General features: G+C 59.5%; 2 protein-coding genes across 8 annotated transcripts in view; one reads left to right on the top strand and one right to left on the bottom strand.

Annotated features, from left to right (window-relative positions):
* Nucleotides 1-224: 224 nt before the first annotated feature.
* LRRC74B (leucine rich repeat containing 74B) lies at nt 225-12,452 on the bottom strand. Of its 3 annotated transcripts, none has more exons than XM_043490029.1 (9): nt 12,275-12,452; nt 11,609-11,751; nt 11,088-11,220; nt 10,098-10,304; nt 6,863-6,972; nt 5,687-5,802; nt 4,497-4,575; nt 1,740-1,835; nt 225-969 (listed from the first exon to the last, which is right to left on the bottom strand). In XM_043490029.1, the coding sequence occupies exons 1-9, from the start codon at nt 12,411-12,413 to the stop codon at nt 832-834; spliced, it is 1,161 nt and encodes a 386-aa protein (XP_043345964.1). In that variant the 5' UTR covers nt 12,414-12,452; the 3' UTR covers nt 225-831. The 3 variants fall into 3 exon arrangements, with proteins under 3 accessions (XP_043345964.1, XP_043345971.1, XP_043345980.1); XM_043490036.1 differs by having other exon boundaries at nt 11,088-11,172; XM_043490045.1 differs by lacking the exon at nt 4,497-4,575.
* A 432-nt stretch (nt 12,453-12,884) lies between these two features.
* P2RX6 (purinergic receptor P2X 6) overlaps nt 12,885-20,525 on the top strand; it is an 11,128-nt gene continuing 3,487 nt past the window's right edge. The window contains exons 1-8 of one of the 5 annotated variants that reach the window (XM_043489993.1): nt 12,885-13,313; nt 14,008-14,158; nt 15,629-15,700; nt 17,897-17,972; nt 18,134-18,227; nt 18,299-18,379; nt 18,492-18,633; nt 18,716-18,825. In XM_043489993.1, the coding sequence (XP_043345928.1) occupies nt 13,258-13,313; nt 14,008-14,158; nt 15,629-15,700; nt 17,897-17,972; nt 18,134-18,227; nt 18,299-18,379; nt 18,492-18,633; nt 18,716-18,825 (782 nt within the window). In that variant the 5' untranslated portion in view covers nt 12,885-13,257. Of the gene's footprint in view, nt 13,392-14,007; nt 14,159-15,628; nt 15,701-16,630; nt 18,059-18,133; nt 18,228-18,298; nt 18,380-18,491; nt 18,634-18,715; nt 18,826-20,525 lie in introns of those variants that run through there. The other 4 variants (XM_043489984.1, XR_006273589.1, XM_043490016.1 and 1 more) reach the window with 4 other exon arrangements.

The raw sequence follows: 20,525 nt of genomic DNA, 5'->3' as shown, positions 1-20,525 counted from the left end.
TGAAGAGTGGAAAATGCAAGAAAATAGGAAATAAAAGCCATAAAGCCACAACCTAGAGATAAGCATTATTAATGTGCCAGGGTTGTTTTGTTTTAGGTCTTTTTGTTTTTCTGCTAGTATACACATTTATACATAATTTTTTCCACACAATATGGATCAAACAGTGTGTGTGTGTGTGTGTGTGTGTGTGTGTATAGGTAACAGTTTTTCTGAGATATGTACATATTGGACAAGTCACCCAATTAAATTGGTGCAATAAGTGGTCTTTTATGATAAACTTCTTTCACTTAGGGTAGTGGTTCATCCATGTTGTCACACATGTCATTACTTCGTTCCTTTTTTTCTTAACTGTATAAAACACAGTTCACATATCATACAATTCATCTGAAGTACACAATTCAAATACTTTTAGTATGTTACTGAAATTGTGCAACCGTTACCATAATCAATTTTAGAACATTTCCATCATCCCAAATTTCATCCTTTTTATTGCCAAGTAATATTCCATTGTATAAGTACACTACATTCTATTTATCCGCTCATCAGTTGGTGGGTATTTGCATTTTGTGTATATCATGGATAATGCTGCCATGAACATGTATGTTCAAGTTTTTGTGTGGACATGTTTTCATTTCTCTTGGAGTACAAATCTGTGACCTGAATGAGAACAATGGAAGGCCCTGGTTAACACTGATGTCTCAGTCACTATGAAGGCCAGCTCTGTAGGACTTCCACCTGGTTGACATGGGGCCTCAGTGGACTCATGCGTTGAAAGGCACCTTGAAGTTGAAGTGGCCCATGGGAGAGAGAAGAAAGTCACACAACACATAGTCATTCAGATGGCCTGAAGATGGCCAGCAGTTCTTTTTTGTACTCCACTCTTCGGGCAGCCGTCTTTATGCAAAGCCCTGGAAGGATGACCTTCACTGAACTGGCAAGATCATCAAACTCTCTGTTCACCTGGATATCCTGAGGAGAAACCCATCACTAGGAAGGATGTTAAGACTTTTTGAGAACTTGACCATTTTACTCACACACACACAAGGTCTCGAGCCTCATAGGGTATCAGTTTGTCCCAAGTTTGAAGGATTGAAACTGTAAACACATCTCTGAACAGGCTTTGACTCAAGCCTGGGTTGAAATAAATCAGAGGGAGAATGAGCAGTGATTTGTAACTAGACTCTTCATGATTTGTATTTGGGGATTCTCTCGTTTGTGTTTAACCACCTTATAAAAGAGTGATATTTTTTCTACATTAAAAGGCAAAATTGGAACTTCCCTGGTGGTCCAGTGGCTAAGACTCCACACTGCCAATAAAGAATTTTTTAAAGGCAAAATGGAATGAAACAGGGTTATCATCTCTCGTGCAGCCCCCCGAGTGAATCTCCAGCACTAGGATCCACTCGCAGGCACTGCTGGCTGGGAGGAGGGGCTGTCTTGCAAGAGATGAACCTGCAAATCCAAACATCAGTGAGCATGGTGCCTCTGATCCACCTGTTCCCTCTCTGCCAATGAAGAACCCAGGCAGGGGTCCAAGGTGAGACCACCATGACACCCCACACAGAGGCAGGAACGGAGTCAGAGTGGCATCGTGACTCACGTTGGAACTCAGATGTGGCCACACCGTGTACCTGAGCAGGCACTCTCTCCGATCCCCACTTCTTTCCTTCTAAAATGGAGAAAGTCATATCTCCCAGGGCTGTTGGGAGGGTCAGAGACAAGGTTTATGAGAAACTCACAGAAAAGTCCAGAAGCTCCAGTGCAGACTGTGGATTAGCCTGGACAGACTTGAGCACACCAGAGCAGCCTTCACTTCGCATGGGATTCCTGGACACCTGAGAAGCACACACATCCCTCAGTGAGGGACGCCGAGCTCAGGGTAGCGGGAGGGATCCCCCATCTTTGCTGATATGGCTCCGGGCGGCCCCACTCTCTCAGCTCAAAAGGCTCCTCCCTGCAGCACAATGCCTTTGGTGGTGCTGGAACCAAGAATAGCAGAAGGGAGTGGACACTGGCTGCACCCCCACCTTTCGCCCACTCTGTGTCAGGAATTAAAGAGATACACGAGACACGCCCTGCCCTTAAAGAGCTCACTGTTACAGGGAGGAGAGGAGAAGAAACAAAACAATGCAGTGTGGAGAGTGCTGAGAGACCCCTGCACCAACCCTCCCTGGAAAGTGAAGGGTGGATGGGATGAAACACCCGAGCTGAACTTTCCAGGCCAGGTGGGTTGAGCTGGGCATTTCAACAAGAAGAGCCACAGGAACAAAGCAGGGCTGAGAGGTTGTACAGCATGGCTGGGAAATTGCAAGCAGCTTGGGCTGAGAGTCTTTTCATACTGTTCATGGGGTTCTCAAGGCAAGAATACTGAAGTGGTTTGCCATTCCCTTCTCCAACGGACCACGTTTTGTCAGAACTCTCCACCATGACCCGTCTGTCTTAGGTGGCCCCACATGGCATGGCTCATAGTTTTATTATGGGTTATACGAGGCTGTGGTCCATGTGATCAGTTTGATTAGTTTTCTGTGACTTGTTTTCAGTCTGTCTACCCTCTGATGGAGAAGGATAAGAGGCTCATGGAAGCTTCCTGATGGGAGAAACTGACTGTGGGGGAAACTGTTTTGTTCTGATGGGTGGGGCCATGCTCAGTAAATCTTCAATCCAATTTTCTATTGATGGGCGGGGCTATGTTCTCTCCTTGTTTTCCAACAGACTGGTTCCAAATTGGGAAAGGAGTATGTCAAGGCTATATGTTGTCACCCTGCTTATTTAACTTATATGCAGAGTACATCATGAGAAATGCTGGCCTGGATGAGGCATATGCTGGAATCAAGATGGCCAGGAGAAATACCAATAACCTCAGATATGCAGATGACACCACCCTTATGGCAGAAAGTGAAGAGGAACTGAAGATCCTCTTGATGAGAGTGAAAGAGGAGAGTGAAAAAGCTGGCTTAAAACTCAACACTCAGAAAACTAAGATCATGGCCTCCGGTCCCATCGCTTCATGGCAAATAGGTGGGGAAGCAATGGAAAGAGTGACAGACTTTCTTTTCTTGTGCTCCAAAATCACTGCAGATGGTGACTGCAGTCGTGAAATTAAAAGACGCTTGCTCCTTGGAAGAAAAGCTATGACCAACCTAGACAGCATATTAAAAAGCAGAGACATTACTTTTCCAGCAAAGGTCCATCTAGTCAAAGCTATAGTTTTTCCAGTAGTCATGTATGGATGTGAGAGTTTTGGACTATAAAGAAAGCTGAACACCGAAGAATTGATGCTTTTGAACTGTGGTGTTGGAGAAGACTCTTGAGAGTCCCTTGGACTGCAAGGAGATCCAACCAGTCCATCCTAAAAGAAATCAGTCCTGAATATTCATTGGAAGGACTGATGCTGAAGCTGAAACTCCAACACTTTGGCCACATGATCAGAAGAACTGAGTCATTGGAAAAGACCATGATCCTGGGAAAGATTGAAAGCGGGAGGAGAAGGGGACGACAGAGGATGAGATGGTTGGATGGCATCACTAACTTGATGGACATGAGTTTGAGCAAAGTCTGGGAGTTGGTGATGGACAGGGAGGCCTGGCGTGCTGCAGTCCATGGGGCCGCAAAGATTCGGACACGACTGAGTGACTGAACTGAACTGAACTGGGCTGAGAGTGAAGGACTTCAAGGTGGGGAGGAGGGTGGGGCTGGCAGAGTGCAGAGCCCATGTGCTGTGAACGAGCAAATGACTAAGCTTGGCGTCTTCCAGAGAGATTTAAAGCCGGGACCATCTCCTGTTAGCACCTGATCGCAGGCGGGGAGGAGGGGCAGCGGGCAGCCCGGCCCCCCTCCCCGGAGGCAAGATGTGGAATGAGGCGGGGTCAGCACTGGGCCCCAGCTGACAGGATGGGAAGGAGCCCCCCACCTAGAGGCAGCCCTTGGAGGGGGACAACCAGGTCAGGCTCGACTCCCAGAATCCTGTGCACCTGTTCTCATCTCGGGGACCATCCGGCAGGTGGCTGGAAATGGAGACTCAGCGCTTAGAGGGAGGTCTGGGTTCTACTAGGGGGCAAGAGTGAGCCTCAGACTGGGGAAGTGGGTGCTGCTGGGGGCTCCTGCGCCCCCTGAGGGCCAGGCAGGGCTGATGTCCCCGGAGCACGGGCAGCTGGCACAGAAGTCCTGGAGGGCCCGCTCCGGCCTCCCTTCACTGCCTTCTGCTCGCACGGCCGGCCACATCCTCCCCACTGGGGACGGAACACCTGCGTGGCCCCTGGGTTCCAGCAAGGCCGGGGAGGGGGTGAGGGGAAGCCCGGTGGGCCTGGGGGGAGTCCGAAGGAATTTGTGGGCCAGGCCAGAGATGGGTGTGTGGATGACGAGGTTGCAGGAGGAAGCCGGGCGCCCCTTCCCCCATGTGCCTGCAGGCACCGGGGTGAGATGTGGCGGGGAGGGGGCTGTGTGGACAGGCACAGGCGGGTCTGTGCCGGGGCCTCCCCCTTCAAGCTGGCACTCACAGCAAGAATCCTCAGTGTCTGGTTGACTCGCAGGCCCAGGCCCAGGTTCAGGGCTCCCGCCTCGGAGATACGGTTGTTGCTGCAACAGAAAGGCGTGTGCCTTGCGCTGCCTTGCAGGCAGATATGCAGAGCCACACTGCCCCAGGGCTGCTGGTGCAACCCCCAGGTCCAGCCTCCAAGCACTCCCCGGGGGCCCTGGGCAGGTCAGTGTGTAGACGCTTCAGTGGAGTGTCCAGTGTTCAGGGTCCAGCAGATGTGCCTAGAGGGTTGTTGCCCCCCAACCCCACGCCCCAGTGGAGACCCGCTGCTGTTCCCTGGCCCTCGGTGCTCAGTGGGGGCTCCCATGCATCCTACACCCTGCCTCTGTCCCCACGACAGCCACCCAGCTCCCTCCCCACGTCCTTCTGCTCCCGATGGGCCCAAACTCCAGGCCTCCTCACTGCTCTTGGCCACTTTGTTTCCAACCCAGCCCCACTTCCCTCTAACTTCTCAGACCCCAGCTTTCCCCCATCGGGAGGGGAGAATGGGTAGGATGGAGCAGATGCCTGTGCCGATGGCGGACAGCCCATGACCTGTCTGGCCTCCGCCTCCTCCCTTCCCTCTGGTTTCCCCAGGAGGCCTGGGACCCTGCCTGGGCTTGGAGGAGCAGCTCACCCGTGCAGGCCCCCAGCAGCCATGTGCTGGGCAGAGCACAAACCCCTCCTGAAATGGAGGAGCATGCAGGTGGAGCGCCACCGCCTGCACCAGCTCTGCTAAAGAGGTTTACGTGTTTGCACCTCCCAGCACCCAGCCGTGTGGTAGGAGTTACGAGTCCCCACGTACAAACGATCAGCTTCCCTAGTGGCTCAGAGGGTAAAGAATCTACCTGCAATTTGGGAGACCCAGGTTCGATCCCTGGGTTGGGAAGACCCCCTGGAGGAGGGCAGGGCAACCCTCTCCAGTATTCTTGCCTGGAGAATTCCATGGACAGAGGAGCCTGGTGGGCTACAGTCCCTGGGGTCACAAAGAGTGGACACGATTCAGCAACTAACACTTTCACATAGCAAGGATGAACTTGAGTGAGAGGGACAGAACGGCATGCCCTGGGACTGTGACAGATTCCGGCCCTGAGAGTGAACAGCAGCAGGAGGAGCCCCAGTCCCTGGGTGGCCGGGGGCCTGGAGGCAGGGGCGGGGGCCCCCTGCTCTCACCTCATGTAGAGCTCCTCCAGCACGTTGTTGGTCTTCAGCGCCTCCCCCACCGCGGAGGCTCCAGAATCCCCACAGCCATTGTATGAGATGTCCAGGACCCTCAGGAAGATGTTTGCCTGGGACACAAAGGAGCAACCCCGTGGGACCACACGTGCCAGTGGAGGAAGCCAGGCCCCAGCCTCCGAGCCCAGGAGGGCTGAGGAGCAGAGTGTGGACTGGGAGCAGAAGACCACAGAGGTTGCAGGGGAGAGCCCTGGGCTTGGACGGTGGCGACCAGTGGAGTGGGAAGGCCAGACGCAAGTGCAGAGGGTGGGCATGGGTGTGAGCGAGCCTCTGGACTGGGCGGTCTGCCCCGGGCCGCAGGCGCCAGGGACACAATGGTGGGGACCCCTGTCAGGCAGGGACCCTGAGGCACAGAGCAGCCCAGGGCCCAGAGAGGATGCCAGTGAAGGTCTGTTCGGTGAAATGTGTCCGGAGGGCTGTGATGGGGAGAAGTGGGGAGCCCATGGGTGCCCAGCTTGTGGGGTGGGACCCCAGTCAGCCTTGTGGGAGGGCATGGCCTCGTTGCCATTCCCCGAGGAGGATCCCACGGAGGCAGCTGCCCCCAGGGGCATCACGGGGTCCTGTGCCCCCCACTCCCCAGGCGTCAGGACCAGGGAGCAGGAGGGGCATGTGAGAGGGTGTGCAAGGCTCCCAGGGCCCAGGGCTGTCGTTTTAGGCAAGCATCCTTCCAGCGGTGAGTGTGCGTCACTGGACCGCATGGTGTCCCCCCCACCCAAGTGTCCGTGACATCTCTGGAGGCGTGCATCTCCAGCTATGGACCCCTCACTCAGCACCCCGAGAGTCAGTGCAGGGAGACCAAACTGTCATCATTAAATAGAGCCAGGGAAACTGAAGTCACCTGGAGAAGCATCCTCTAAGCAATGCTGGAAAGATCCAGCTTCTGCTTTCTTCCTTTTTTTTTTTTTGACTGCACCATGAGGCGTGGGGGATCTTAGTTCCCCAGCCAGGAATTGAACCTGTGCCCCCTGAAGTCTGAGCCATTGGACTGCCAGGGACTGCCAGGGAAGTCCCTAGGGCTCATTTCTGAAGAGCTGCAAGAGATGGGGGGCTGGTGCCTGGGAGACCCGCCCCCGAAGGACAGGCTGGAGGGGCTTGCTGGGCGGGGCCTCGTACCTCCAGTCCCCTGGCGAAGGCTATGGCTCCCGGGCCTCGCAGGTAATTCCACCTCACATTGAGCTCCGTGAGTCCTGTGTTTTCTGCCAGGGCCGGTCCAAGCGTCTCCCCTTCAGAAACACCACGACAGACTTTCTTGTTCACTCATATCATTCTTTCAAGAGCTGACAGTGATGCCCACTGTGGGCCAGGGTCTCGGCTGTGCACAAGCGTCAGGGCATCCAACCCCACGTGGGCCTGCCCTGCTTTCAAGGCATTCAGGTTTAATAGAGAAGCTATAAACACACATTTGTGGGATGTGAGCTATCCAACCACCAACAGGGAGGCATGGGGACAGAGTGGGGGCTAACCCTGCCTTGGGGGGCGGGGTCAGGAAAGCAGAAAGAGCCTTGAGGATTAAGGGACGCCCCATGCACCCATGGAGAGTGAACGTCGAGGGGAGAAGCGGGGACAGGGAGTCCGGGGCTCGTGGAAACGCACACAGGCCTGGTGCTGGGCCCTGCAGGTGAGTCTGTGAGAAGAGGTAGGAGTGATGGGCACTAGAGAGACACTTTAAGAAGAGACAAGGTTATGGTGGGCGGGGGCGGGAGCCAGAGGTCAGGGTGGCTTGTGCCACTGTCTACGCAGGAGGTGACACGTTCAGCGCGGCTGTGGTGGAGAGGAGGCAGCGGTGTAGAAAAGGAGAGGACTTCCCTGGTGGTCCAGCGGCTAAGACTCCCGAGCTCCCAATGCAGGGGGCCCAGATCAGACCCCTGGTCAGGGAACTAGATCACACATGCTGAAGCTGAAGACCTTGCGTGCCACAACTGTGACCTAGTGCAGCCAAATAAATAAGTAGTGAAGTGAAAGTTACTCAGTTGTGTCTGACTCTCTGCAACCCCATGGACTGTAGCCCAACAGGCTCCTCTGTCCATGGGATTCTCCAGGCAAGAGTACTGGAGTGGGTTGCCATGCCCTTCTCCAAATAAATAAGTAAATATTAAAAAGAGAAAAAAAGAAAAGGAAAGAGAATCCCGAGAGCTATTTTGCATGTAAGATGGGCAGAAGCCCCGCCTACCCACTCCGCTGCTGTGTCGGGGCTCGGCGGGTCTGACCTGCTCCTGGTCCTCAGCTCCGGCTACTCCCGCGCCCCCACCCCCCACCCCCGTGTGCAACTGCTGACGCCCTTCTTTACCTGCGGAACAGCTCCTCATCCCACCCTTGCCTCCTCAGCCAGGCCGGGCTGGGCCACCTCGGACCCCTTGTCTGCTCCGTGTCCATCCTTCCGGGCTCTGAGCGTTAGACCGCCCTGCCTGGCCCCTCTCCATGGTGCTGGCACCCAGCACAGAGCGGAAGGCTCAGCGTCCAGGTCCGCAGGCGCGGTAGCACCTTGGAGAGCTCCCTGCAGGCCGCGCGGCCGCCCGGCTCCTCCCTGAGATCCGGGCCCCCACCCCACGTCCAGCACCAGGCCTGACAGCCGCAGTGTCTCAGACCCGTCCAGGGCTGGGCGAGGCAGGCGGCGGCCGCGCCCGCTTTGGAGGGAAGCCCCTTCTCTGCTGAGCAGCGGGAGGGTGAGCGGGACCTACGGCCGTGAATCGGCCTTCTGTGGCCCCAGGGCGTGTTCTTCACGACCCCCGCAGCCACCTCACCAGGTCGGTGCTACCCTGGCCTCGGGTCGGGTGGGGAGGCTGAGACCCCTCAGGGAGGCAGGCCCGCCCACAGACCCCCACGAGCCGTGCAGCCTTCGAAGGGCCTCGCGTCCCAAGCCTCTCCAACCTCACTGCCTGTTTGGTGCTGGCCCAGAGGGACCCCTAGGCTCACTTTGTTGAAAGCCTGAAAAGAGCTTCTCTTTTAATGTGCCTGTTCCCACAGAAGTTTTCTCAGAAGGCAGGCTGTCTGTCTCAAAGTTGAACTCTAGGACTGATTCTCCCACAGTGAGGCTAGTGCCATTCAGTCACGCTCAGCAGGCAGAGCAGTGATTCCCGACCTTTCTGAATCAGGCAAATTTCCTGGGGGCAGCTGTTACAATGCAGGTCCACAGGCATACCCCTCAAGAGGATTCAGAGGCCCAGCAGGTCCCAGGCCACGGAATCTGTATTCCTAACCCAAGGTCCTGGGGGATTTTTTTTTTTTTTAAATTTTTAAAACATGTTTTTTTTTTAATGTTTTTAAAATTTTTATTTGGCTGCTCTAGGTCTTAGTTGCAGCATATGACATCTAGTTCTCTGACCAAGGATCAAACCCAGGCCCCCCTGCATTGGGAAAGCAGAGTCTTAGCCCCTGGACCTCCAGGGAAGGCCCCCAGGTGACTCTCAGAACTGACTGGGGTGGTTGAGGACAGGCAGGTAGAAGCGTATGTTCCTGGCAAGGCAGCCAGCCCGTGCAGAGGCCCTGGGGCAGGAGAGAAGGTGCTGAGATGGCGGAGTCCCACTGACGTCGCCCACAGCACCTGGAACAACGTCCTCCCGTCCCGCCTGCTGTGGTCCTGCGGCCCCTCTGCCACTCCGTCCCATGCCGGGCCCCTCTCTCCTGGCTCACTAGCCCAGCCACCCTGGTGTCTGCCTGTCTCTCTGGGAAATGGTTCCTCTGCTTGAAATGCTCCCCCTCTGGTCTTGCCATGACTGACTTCTCCCTCCTTAACAGTTCAGCTTAAACGTCACCTCCTCACAGAGCCCTCCCCGATGGTCACCTCTCTAAAGCAGTGGGGGGAGTCCATTCTTCTCTAGAATCCTGCCCTGCTTCTATCTTTTGTAGCACCAATAATTATGGAGGGTAATCCTGTGAACATGTGTCCCGTGAGGGCGTGCTTGCTGCTCTGCTTCAGTCGTGTCTGACTGTGCAACCCCATGGACTGTAGCCCGCCAGGCTCTTCTGTCCATGGGATTCTCCAGGCAAGAACACTGGAGTGGATTGCCATGCCCTCCTCCAGGAGATCTCCCCAACCCAAAGATCAAACCTGAGTCTCTTGTATCTCCTGCGTTGGCAAGCAGGTTCTTTACCGTTAGCACCATCTGGGAAGCCCTGGGCTTTGTTGAATTCATGGCTGGATTCCTAGTGGCTGTCAGGGCCCACAGGCACTGGCTGGGCAGAGAAATACCTGGGGAGTGGACTGAGAGTCCCGGGGTGGGGGTGGGGTGCAGGGAACAAGAGTGGGGCACGGATGCTCAGAGTGGTCCTGCCTACCTCCGCCCACCCTGCCCCAGGAAGACAGTCACGAGCACCACCGTGGTAGCCCTGGCCTGTGGCCGGATGGTACCTGCTTGGTCATTCAGCTGGTTATAGCTCAGGTCCAGGGATTTCAGGCCCGTGTGGGCCAGCAGGAGTTCAGCCAGGTACTGGGCTGCCTGCTCCTCCAGGCCGTTCCCTGCCAGCTGCACCCTCTGCACGGCCGGGCTCACCACCAGGGCAGCACAGATGGCCCGGGCTCCCTCCGCTCCCAGCCGGTTCTCCGACAGGTCCACATCTGGGGCCAGCAGCACTCCTCAGGGACGGGCTCCAGAGCCAGGCCCCGCCTCCTCCCATCCCCCGCAGCTGCCCAGCCTGACCCAGCACAGGGGACTTAGCGGCCAGACTGTCCTGGAGTGGATAGTGAGTCTGCCCCCCATCAACTGGGTCCCCTGCGGCCCCAGACAGCTCCCCAGACTCCCGTCCCCAGCCCGTGTGTCCACAAGCTTTGTCGGGGGGCTAACACTGCCTACTCTGTGGGGCTGTGATGTAGACGCACCCGGCCCCTCAGTGGGTGATTCACACCTGGCAGCCGCGTGGCCCTCCCGCGGAAGCCCCACTGCCGCGTTTCCCGGGACTGGTGGTGACGGCCCAGGTGGCCACGAGTCGAGGGCTTACGTAAGCAGACACTCTCCTGAGAGTATGTCCCCACATCTCCAAGGACTGAGTGTCGGAAACTGAGGCTCAGCAAGGCTGGCTCCTTGCCCAGGGTCTCCCCGCCCTTCCGTGGCAGAGGCGGCATCTGGATCCAGCCCCTCTCCTCTCGCCCTGCCTGGCCCCTGCCCATCTGCCCCCCGCCCCCCGCATCCAGGCACCAGGATGCCACCACACACAGGGGGAGTTGGCCGGCCAAAGACAGTGGAGGAGGCCCCACAACTCCGGAGGCCCCACACAGGGCCTGACTGCATCCTACTCCCCCACCCTGTGATGAAGCCCTGCCCCCCAGTAGCAGCAGCAGCTGGGAGCGGGGTGAGAAGGCCCGTGTGGGGTAGCCCAGCCCCACCCCAGGCTCAGAACCTACCACAGATGCTGCGGGTTTTGCTCAGAGCGCCCGCAAGGGCCTCTGCACCGGCCCCACAGAGTCCGTTGTCCCTGAGGTCCAGCCGCTTGACGTAGGGATTGGAGGTCAGTGCATGGGCCAGAGCCCAGGCCCCCTGGGACACAGAGGGACCTGAGGGCCTGGCCCTCTCCAGGGCTGCAGACACGGTGGGGGGGCACTCCCTGGGCTCTGCCTGCAGGGCTCAGCCCACTCGATTCCTTCCCACAGGCCCAGGGGTGCCGGCTTCTCCTTCTCGGTCTCCCCAGGAGCTTCCTTGATCCCCCCAACAAGTTAGGGGTGCCCTTCAGGCCCCCCAGTCCTTGTACTGAGCTCTGTCATAGCCCCGATCCCACCTGTCACTCAGTGTGGGGGCTGGGACGTGCCTGGGACCCCGAGCAGGGCTGGGGAGTGTGGGGGTTGGGCTCAGGAAGGGCCCCCTCCCATGGCTGCTGCCTTCCAGGTCCTCGCCCTTCAAACCTGCTCGAGGGTCCCTCCCCGGGTACCTGGGGCCCCAGGCCACGGTGCCGCAGGCTGAGCTCTGGGGCGCTCCCTTGGCGCAGAAAGCAGGAGGCGGGCACGACGCTGTGGGCCCGGCAAGACCTCAGGTAGAGGGTGTCCTCACCCAGCTCGCCGGGCCTGCGGGCGCCTGATGGGAGACGGGGTTCACGTGGCCCCCTCCCGGCCGGCCCCACTGCCCAGCCTGGTCTCCCCTCTGGAGGCGCTTCCTCCTGTGCCGGCCGGGAAAGCGGCCCCGCCTGCAGTCCTGCCACTCATGTAGCTGGTCCTGGCCCCCTCCCCACCCAGCCCCCTGACCCCGCAGTGTATGCGTCTCTTCCACCGGATTGCAGACCACAGGGCTGTGTGAACCTCTTATAGGGGAGGAAACTGAAGCAATTCTAAGTTCCCTACCTCCATTCCTTTAGTTTTTTTCTGATGGCTGGGGTGAGACAGCCCTTCTTACACTGTTCGGGGTGGCGGGGGTGGGGGTTGCCTCTTAACCTCATTCTGGAAGCCTGTTCTAAGGATGGAACTGATGCCGCCAGGAGCATGGTGGGGAAGGCACAGGGCGGGAGCCGCCCCCAGCTCCACGGAGGGGTGCGCTCCTGCTAGACGGGGGGTCCCCTGCCTACGCGGCCCCAGCCTGCCCCCCACCCCCTGCCAGTAGGCACCTTCTGTCTCCTGGTCGGAGTCCAAATCCGTGTCCGAACCCTTCTTGGTCCCCGGGCCCCCAGCAGGACGCCCAGAGGCCGCCGCCGCCCCTTCCTCCTGGTCTTCCTTCTCCCCAGGCCCCTGGAGGGGACCCCTCATGGTTACGCCCACTCTACAGTCGCGGCCACAGAGCGGGGACTGCCAGGGACTGCAGCGGAGCGCGGCCCGGGGATGGAGGCGGGCCCTCCAGCTCATCGGCCAATCTGACGGGGCGCTTGTCCGCTGCAGCCAATAGGGACGCCTCCCCGGCAGCAGTTGCCCAGGCGACCCCGAGTTGTTGGTTGCTGCGGACACCGCCAAGAGCGCGCGCTGACCTTGGCTGGCTCGCAGCCGAGACCGATAGGCGGCGCGCGCGGCGGGCTTGCCTCTTCGTTGTCCTCTTTGCACTCGGGAGCCTGGGAACGGGGCAGCTTCTCGGGCGCGCCGCACAGGGGGCTGACTGCTTTCTGCAGCCAGGATCGCGCTCCCACCTGTGGGTCCAGCGCTCACTCACCCGCTAGCAGTCGCCTGTGTTTCTCCCTCCACCCAGGACAGCCCTCCCCAGCGCTGCTTGTTGAGCGTCAGGTCTGCACGGGGCAGCTCAGGGCTCCCTTCTTCCTGAGGCTTTCCTTGCCCTCTGGGCTCCAGCTGGCCCTCTCACAGTGCCTGTCCCACCTCTCATCACCCCTCAGAGGTGACAGGTTAGAGGGCGTGGCCGGAGACCGTTCCTCCCTTAGTGCCCGGGGCCCAGCCGGCAGAGTCTGCGTTGGATGGGAGGCCCTGGGAAGCGGGGAGGCTGGGCCTGAGCCCAGGGGCTGGGAGGTGGAGGCTGAGTCCTGCCCGAGTGTCCCTTTAATAGCTTCTGGCTTGGCCCTGCTTGGCGCCTGCTTCAGCTCCCCGTTCAGCTGTGGCTGCAGCTGCCGTGCTGACTCACGCAGCCTGGCCGCCAGCAGGAGCTGGGAACATGGGCTCCCCAGGCGCCGGGGTGGGCTGGGGGCTTCTGGATTACAAAACGGAGAAGTATGTGATGACCCGGAACTGGCGGGTGGGCGCCCTGCAGAGGCTGCTGCAGCTGGGGGTCGTGGTCTATGTGGTGGGGTAAGAGAACAGACCCCGGGTGTGCTGGCTAGAGGGGTCACGGCTAGGCTGAGGGGCGAAAAACTTAGTCTTCAGGGTCTGGGCTGCTGGTTGGTGGCAGGGCGGGAGGTGGGGAGAAGGAAGTTTCTCCATCTGTCTAGAGGCTGGGGGGGTGTCAGAGCAGGGCCTGTGCTCAGGTGCCTCCCTACATCCTTTCCTGGGCCTTCTTCCCAGCCCTGTGCTGGACGCCAGTGCCCAGCAGGATGGACCCCCCTCCCCACACCGGGGGCCCTTGGCCGGGCGGGAGGTGGTCCCTGACACTCGTGAGAGCTGGAGCATTGAGGACCCCAGGAGAGACCACCAGTTCAAGCTGGGTTGGGGGCGTCTTTGAGGAGGAAGCCAGATCTAGACAGGGCAGGGGAGGGTGTTGGCTGGTGAAGGAGGTGATGGTGGGCGTCCCCAAGCCCATGGGTGCCCAACAAGGGCCCTAGCTCTCAGACGTGTGGCTGGAGCTCCGGCCTAGGCAAGGAGTTTGGTGCGGGAGACCAGGTGGGGCCCCTGAGCCCCGGGCTGGGAGCCAGGAGGCCACGGGGGAGAGGGCTGGGGACGCACCACGCTGCCCGCCTGTCCTCCCCAGGTGGGCCCTCCTCGCCAAAAAAGGCTACCAGGAGCAGGACCCGGATCCCCAGGTCTCTGTCATCACCAAGCTCAAGGGGGTCTCCGTGACCCAGATTGAGGAGCTGGGGAACCGGCTGTGGGACGTGGCTGACTTCGTGAAGCCACCACAGGTGGGTGACCCGGAGCTGCTGCTGGGTGCTGCCCCCTCTGACCGCCCCCGTCACACCGTGAGCGCGTGCAGGGGTGACGGGGCGCCGGCCCTGGAGGGGCCTCGCAGAGCAGTGGCCTTCCAGTGGAGGAGGAGATGGTCGGGAAGCCAGGCCAGAGAGACGCGTTCTGCAAGCCTGCATCCGGAACGGGTGGAGGACACGCGGTGTGTGTGCACGGCGGAATGCCGCCTGTGCCTGCTCGGCCGCTCAGCCTCGTCCTGCTCTGGGCGACCCCATGGCCTGTAGCCCAGGGATCGAACCCTTGTCTCTCATATCTCCCACATTGGCAGACGGGTTCTTTACGGCTAGTGCCACCTGGGAAGCCCCCCAGGGGAACGCGCCTCAGCCAGAGAAAGAATGAAGTAATGCTGTCTGCAGCTACGCGGATGGGCCTGGAGACGCTCAGACAGGGACAGACGATCTCGCTTACGTGTGGAGTCTAGAATGTGACACACGTGGACGTATCTACGCACAGACTCACGGCTGAAGGCCGCAGACTTGCGCCTGCCGAGCTGGGGGCGGTGGTGAGGGAGGGAAGGACTGGGAGCTTGGGATCAGCAGATGCGAACTGTTATAGAATGGATAAGCAATAAGCTTCTGCCGCATAGCACAGCAAACTATATTCAGTACCCTGTAATAAACCACGGTGGCGGGACCTCCCTGCTGGTCTAGGGGTTAAGACTCCGCCTTCCCGAAGCAGGGGCCCAGGTGTCATCCCTGGTTGGAGAACTAGGTCCTGCCTGCCGCGACTGTAGATTCCCACACCGCAGTGAAGATCCCATGGGCCGCAAGTTTAAAAATAATTTTTAAAAAACATAATGGAAAAGAAAAAAAGAAAAAGTCTGCATCTGGAAAGGACAGGCGTGTCGGAGCTCAACACGTGAGCTTGGGGGTGGGGTGGGGGGGCCACGGGGGGCTCTCCTTCTCCGCCCCCAACCACACTGTGTCTCCTGCCCCGCCTCCCGTCACGTCACCCAGGTTGTCCGCCCCTCAGTCTCCTCTGCTATCCTGCTGACTCCCAGATTCTAACCCTGGTGGCCCCCGCCTGAGCACAGCTGCCTCCCAGGGGCAGGCCCACCTCATCAGATGGGAAATCACCTCCTGCCCTCAGCGTGGCCTCTCGTCCTCCAGTGACGTCCCCCCGTCCACGTCGGGTCCACTGGACACCCCCCTGCCCCTCCCTCCTGTTCATTCCACTTCCTAACAGCTCTCACGGCCGCCCGTGCCGTCCCTGGGTCGGGCTGACGGAGGCCTTCTGCTGGGTCCCCGTGCAGCAGCCGGGCTTGCTACACTGGAGGCGTTTTCCTGGGGCTCAGGGCTGATGATCTGATGGATCTAGGGCCCCCTCCCTGCACGAGCCGAGCTGCCAGCTTCTGACCTCTCCTGGTGGGGGACAGGGAGCAGAGACCCACCCTGACACTTCTCTTCCAGGGAGAGAACGTGTTCTTCTTGGTGACCAACTTCCTTGTGACGCCAGAACAAGTCCAGGGCAGGTGCCCAGAGGTAAGACTGCCCAAGGGCTTCTGCCCGAGGTCCCTAGTTCCAGAGTCTGTCCCCGGCGAAGTGTCCGGGACCCTTCCTCATCCTGGTCCCGCCTCAGGGGAATTTTGGAGGTTGTCAAGGTAACAGGCCTCAGGTGGACTCTGACAGCCAGAGGCAAGCTGGAAGACCACCACCCTTTTCTAGACACAGCCTCCATTAATGTGCCCCGGGGGCAGCTTCCGTTTCTGTGAGCAAACGGCACACTGCTGCCCATGCCAAGCTCAGGGTCGCCCACGATCTCTGCGTACTTTGCCCTGCAGCTGTGGTCCCTGCCGTCTAGAAAATCTCACCGTCCCCAGAAGCCGCACCTTTCCTCCTCGCCTGAGGGCGTCCCAGGGTCCAGCCTCTGCCACAGAGCCCACTGACCCTTCTCTCCAGCTGCGGATTTTTTATCCAATTTTTTTCAAATTGTGATAACATATGCATAACATCAAAATTACCATCTTAACCATTTTTAAGGGTTCAGTTTCCTGGCTGTGGGTTTTGCCTGAAGAGTCCTGACCCAGGACACTGCCTTAGAAGCCTACCTCCGTGGTGACATTTTTCTTTCATTGAGGCTAAAACGTAATCACTTGCTGGCTGGAGAGAAAGGGTGCAGTCAGCTGCCCGAGTCCTGCTTGGTGGTCCTACCTCTGTTGCTGGGGTGCCCATGTGCGCAGTGGGCCCCATCTTCCCTTGGCAAACACGATGTCCTTGCCTTTGCAAACGCTCACGGACATCTAGTCTTGGTTCAGTGTGTGGACTGTCCTGAAGTTTTGCTGGGGCTGTGGTTCTGTCTTTTCTGGAATCCCTGGGATTCCTCTTTGTTCCATGTCCCGGCTTCTGACACTTCCCGTGAAACGGCGGGGGCCGGGCTGTAACGCATCAGATCTGACCACCCGCCTTCCTCAGAGCTGCTCCTCCGGGGATCCTGGTGGGCTGGTCCTCCCAGCACACACGCTGTGCTCCAGATGGTGCCACAGCCTTCAGAAACCCGCAGCGCCTCCCCCGGGGCCTGCAGAGCCCCGCCCACACACGCCAAGGAGCTCCGGGGCAGACGGCCCGGCCACCAAGGCAGGTCATGGGGTGGCGCAGAGGCTGCCGCTGGGAGTCCCCGGGAGGGCCTCTGCCAGCGCTGGAGGCTCAGGCAGGGCTTCCCGCTGGACCCCAGGCTCTACAGGGGTCTTCAGGCTGTTCAGGCAGAGGGGGCTGCGTGGGCAAAGGCCCCCCGTGTCGGGTGAGGCCTCTCAGGAGTCACCTGCTGCTCGGTGGGGGTGGAGCCTCCCTTTGGACGGGAGTAGGGGTGGCGGTCCCAAGGGCCCTGCGGAGGAGCTGGGCTTGATCACAGGAGCATGGGGGTGCGGGGGGCTCAGGGGAGGGGTGCTCCATCTTCGGTGCCTTGGAAGGGGCCATTCGGGAAGCCAGATGGAGGAGGACGGGGCCTGGGGGGGTGCCCACAGTGGCCCAGCCAGGCGGAGAGGAGGGACAGACGTGGGACACAGGTGGGGACCTCGAGGCCGGGCAGGTGGCCCCACACTGTCCTCCGTCTGCTCAGCTCGTTGGGCCAGAGCCCTGTGACCACCAGTGTTCCCCACGCTGCCCTGAGCTGGGTGCCTTGGGCAACGGTGTCCAGCACCAGCCAGGACAGAACTGCAAAGCCGCGTCTGTGAGACTGTGTCTCCCTCTGGTGCCTGGAGCCTTCCCCTGCTGGCTGACCCCCAGAACTCTGTCCCCACCTGCAGGCAGCCACGACCCCGTCTTACAGGAGAACAAGCCGGGATGGGGCGAGCCTGTGTGCTCCCAGGCCGTCCCACCGGGGCTCGCCCACGGTCAGTGCCCAGTGGCCCCACCCGGCACGCCCTCACCCTCCCTGCCGCCCATCACCTCCCCTGTTCTGTCGTCTGAACTGGACCAGAGCTGCTGGGCCTGGCCGCGTCACTCCCATCCCCCCAGGAGGAGCGGGTCAGGAGTCTTGCTCAGCCTTGGAACTCCGCCTGCACCCGTCTCCCGCTGCGGCTGCCAGCTGCATGTTTATCTGCAGCCTCCAGCTCTCTCGGGTGCCCCCAGACTCAGAGACCCCCGAGGGGCTAAGGCAGGAAGGGGTGTGTCCCCCTGTGCGGGGCAGGCTCCCCAAGGGAGGCCCCTCCAGGCCCTTGGCGGTCTGCTCTCCGCCCCCAGCACCCGTCCATCCCGCTGGCTAACTGCTGGGCCGACCAGGACTGTCCCGAGGGGGAGACAGGGACGCACAGCCACGGTAAGCGGGCCCGCCTTCCAGGACCTCCCCGGGCTGGGGGGCTCCGGCCCAGGGGACCCTGGGTGGTCTGTGTCTCTCCTTCCTGTCAGCCGCCCTCCCCCCCACCCCTGCCCAGGCCCCATGGAGATTCGAGGGCCTGGGGTTTGTCCCGTGTTTTCAAGGCATAAAGACGGGCCAGTGCGTAGTGTTCAATGGGACCCACAGGACCTGCGAGATCCGGGGCTGGTGTCCAGTGGAGAGCGGCGCTGTGCCCGTGTAAGCCCCCCAGGCCCCGCCCCGCCCCCGACCACGGAGCCTGCCTCTCACATCCCCCCTCCACACCGCAGGAAGCCCCTGCTGCTCCAGGCTGAGAACTTCACCCTGTTCATCAAAAACACCGTCACCTTCAGCAAGTTTAACTTCTCCAAGTAAGCGGGGATGGGGTGCGGTGGGGTGCGGTGGGGTGTGGTGGGGTGGGGGGGCTGGCAGACCGAAGACCCTCCTGCCCCCTGTCCGTCCTGACTGCCGCCCACCCCTCAGGTCCAATGCCCTGGACACCCAGGACCCCACCTACTTCAAGCTCTGCCGCTACGATCCCCGCTCCAGCCCCGCCTGCCCTGTGTTCCGCATCGGGGACCTCGTGGCTGCAGCCGGAGGGGTCTTTGAGGATCTGGCACTGCTGGTGGGTCCCTGGTGGGCGGGAAGTGGTCCCTGGTGGCCCGGGAGGGCCCGAGAGCTGCTGGGGCAGTGTGCGCTGTGTGCAGGGCGGGGCCGTGGGCGTCCACGTCCGCTGGGACTGTGACCTGGACAGCGGGGGCGCTGACTGCCGGCCCCAGTACTCCTTCCAGCTGCAGGAGCGGAGCTACAACTTCAGGTGCGGCCCCCCACCCCCACCACCTGCCCCCAGAGCCCTGGATGCCCACTGTGGGGGCGGGTGCCAGGGCCCCCAGCACAGGCTCCATCCAGCCTCCACTCTGCACCCCCTCTGCCACTGGGACCCCCGCCCCTCCTCCCCAGCACCCCCGGACGGTCCCCCCAGAGCCCTGGATGCCCGCTGTGGGGGGCGGGTGCCAGGGCCCCCAGCACAGGCTCCATCCAGCCTCCACTCTGCACCCCCTCTGCCTCTGGGACCCCCGCCCCACCCCCAGTCCTGCCTCCAGCACTCCCTCCACCACACAGGGGTCTTCTTATTTTACTTTTTCCTTCAGGTTTTATTTTTAAAAGTTCCAAAGTCTATAGAAGAGTTCAAAGATTAGTACCTTGAACACCCATGTCGCCTTTGAGAAAAAGAATCTAATGACTTGAGTTTCCTGAACTGTGTCAACAATAGTCCGAAAACTTTCTATTTTCTAATCCAAGGTGTGGTCAAGGAACTTGCACTAAACTTATTGTCACGTCTGAGTCCCCCAAGCAGAACCCACCCCACCCCCTGGGATCCTGTCCTGCCACCTCATGTCACCTCATCATGTGTTTACACACACATGCATGCACATGCTCACACATGCACACGCACACCCGTGAGCACATGTGCACGCACGAGCACATGCTCACACGCATGAGCACACACAGGCACACACATGTGCATGCTCGCACACAGATCACATGCACACACGTATGAGCACACACGGACACATGCTAACACATGAGCACACAGTGCACATGTGTGCACACACGAGCACATGCTCACACGCATGAGCACACACAGGCACACACATGTGCATGCTCGCACACAGATCACATGCACACACGTATGAGCACACACGGACACGTGCTAACATGCGAGCACACACGAGCACATGCTCACACGCATGAGCACACACAAGCACGCACACATGTACATGCTTGCACACAGAGCACGTGCACACACGTATGAGCACACACGGACACGTGCTAACATGCGAGCACACACGAGCACATGCTCACACGCATGAGCACACACAGGCACGCACACATGTACATGCTCGCACACAGAGCACGTGCACACACATATGAGCACACACTAACACATGAGCACACACGTGCACATGCGTGCACACACAAACACACACACACGAGCACATGCTCACACGCATGAGCACACACAGGCACGCACACATGTACATGCTTGCACACAGAGCACGTGCACACACATATGAGCACACACTAACACATGAGCACACACGTGCACATGCGTGCACACACGAGCACATGCTCACACGCATGAGCACACACAGGCACACACATGTGCATGCTCGCACACAGATCACATGCACACACGTATGAGCACACACGGACACGTGCTAGCTCGCACACAGATCACATGCACACACGTATGAGCACACACGGACACGTGCTAACATGCGAGCACACACGAGCACATGCTCACACGCATGAGCGCACACAGGCACGCACACATGTACATGCTCGCACACAGAGCACGTGCACACACATATGAGCACACACGTGCACATGCGTGCACACACGAGCACATGCTCTCACGCATGAGCACACACAAGCACGCACACATGTACATGCTCGCACACAGATCACATGCGCACACGTATGAGCACACACGTGCACATGCGTGCACACACG

The sequence above is a fragment of the Cervus canadensis genome, chromosome 1, assembly GCF_019320065.1.
Source record: "Cervus canadensis isolate Bull #8, Minnesota chromosome 1, ASM1932006v1, whole genome shotgun sequence".
Lineage (NCBI taxonomy): Eukaryota > Metazoa > Chordata > Mammalia > Artiodactyla > Cervidae > Cervus > Cervus canadensis.
This window is presented reverse-complemented; position numbering and strand designations above follow the sequence as displayed.

Coding starts and splice junctions, on each gene's coding strand:
- LRRC74B (XM_043490029.1), bottom strand. CDS start 12,413: ATGAGGGGTCCCCTCCAGGGGCCTGGGGAGAAGGAAGACCAGGAGGAA. Junction 11,221..11,608: donor ACCGTGGCCTGGGGCCCCAG/GTACCCGGGGAG, acceptor TCTGTGTCCCAG/GGGGCCTGGGCTCTGGCCCA. Junction 5,803..6,862: donor CCTTCGCCAGGGGACTGGAG/GTACGAGGCCCC, acceptor TTTGTGTCCCAG/GCAAACATCTTCCTGAGGGT.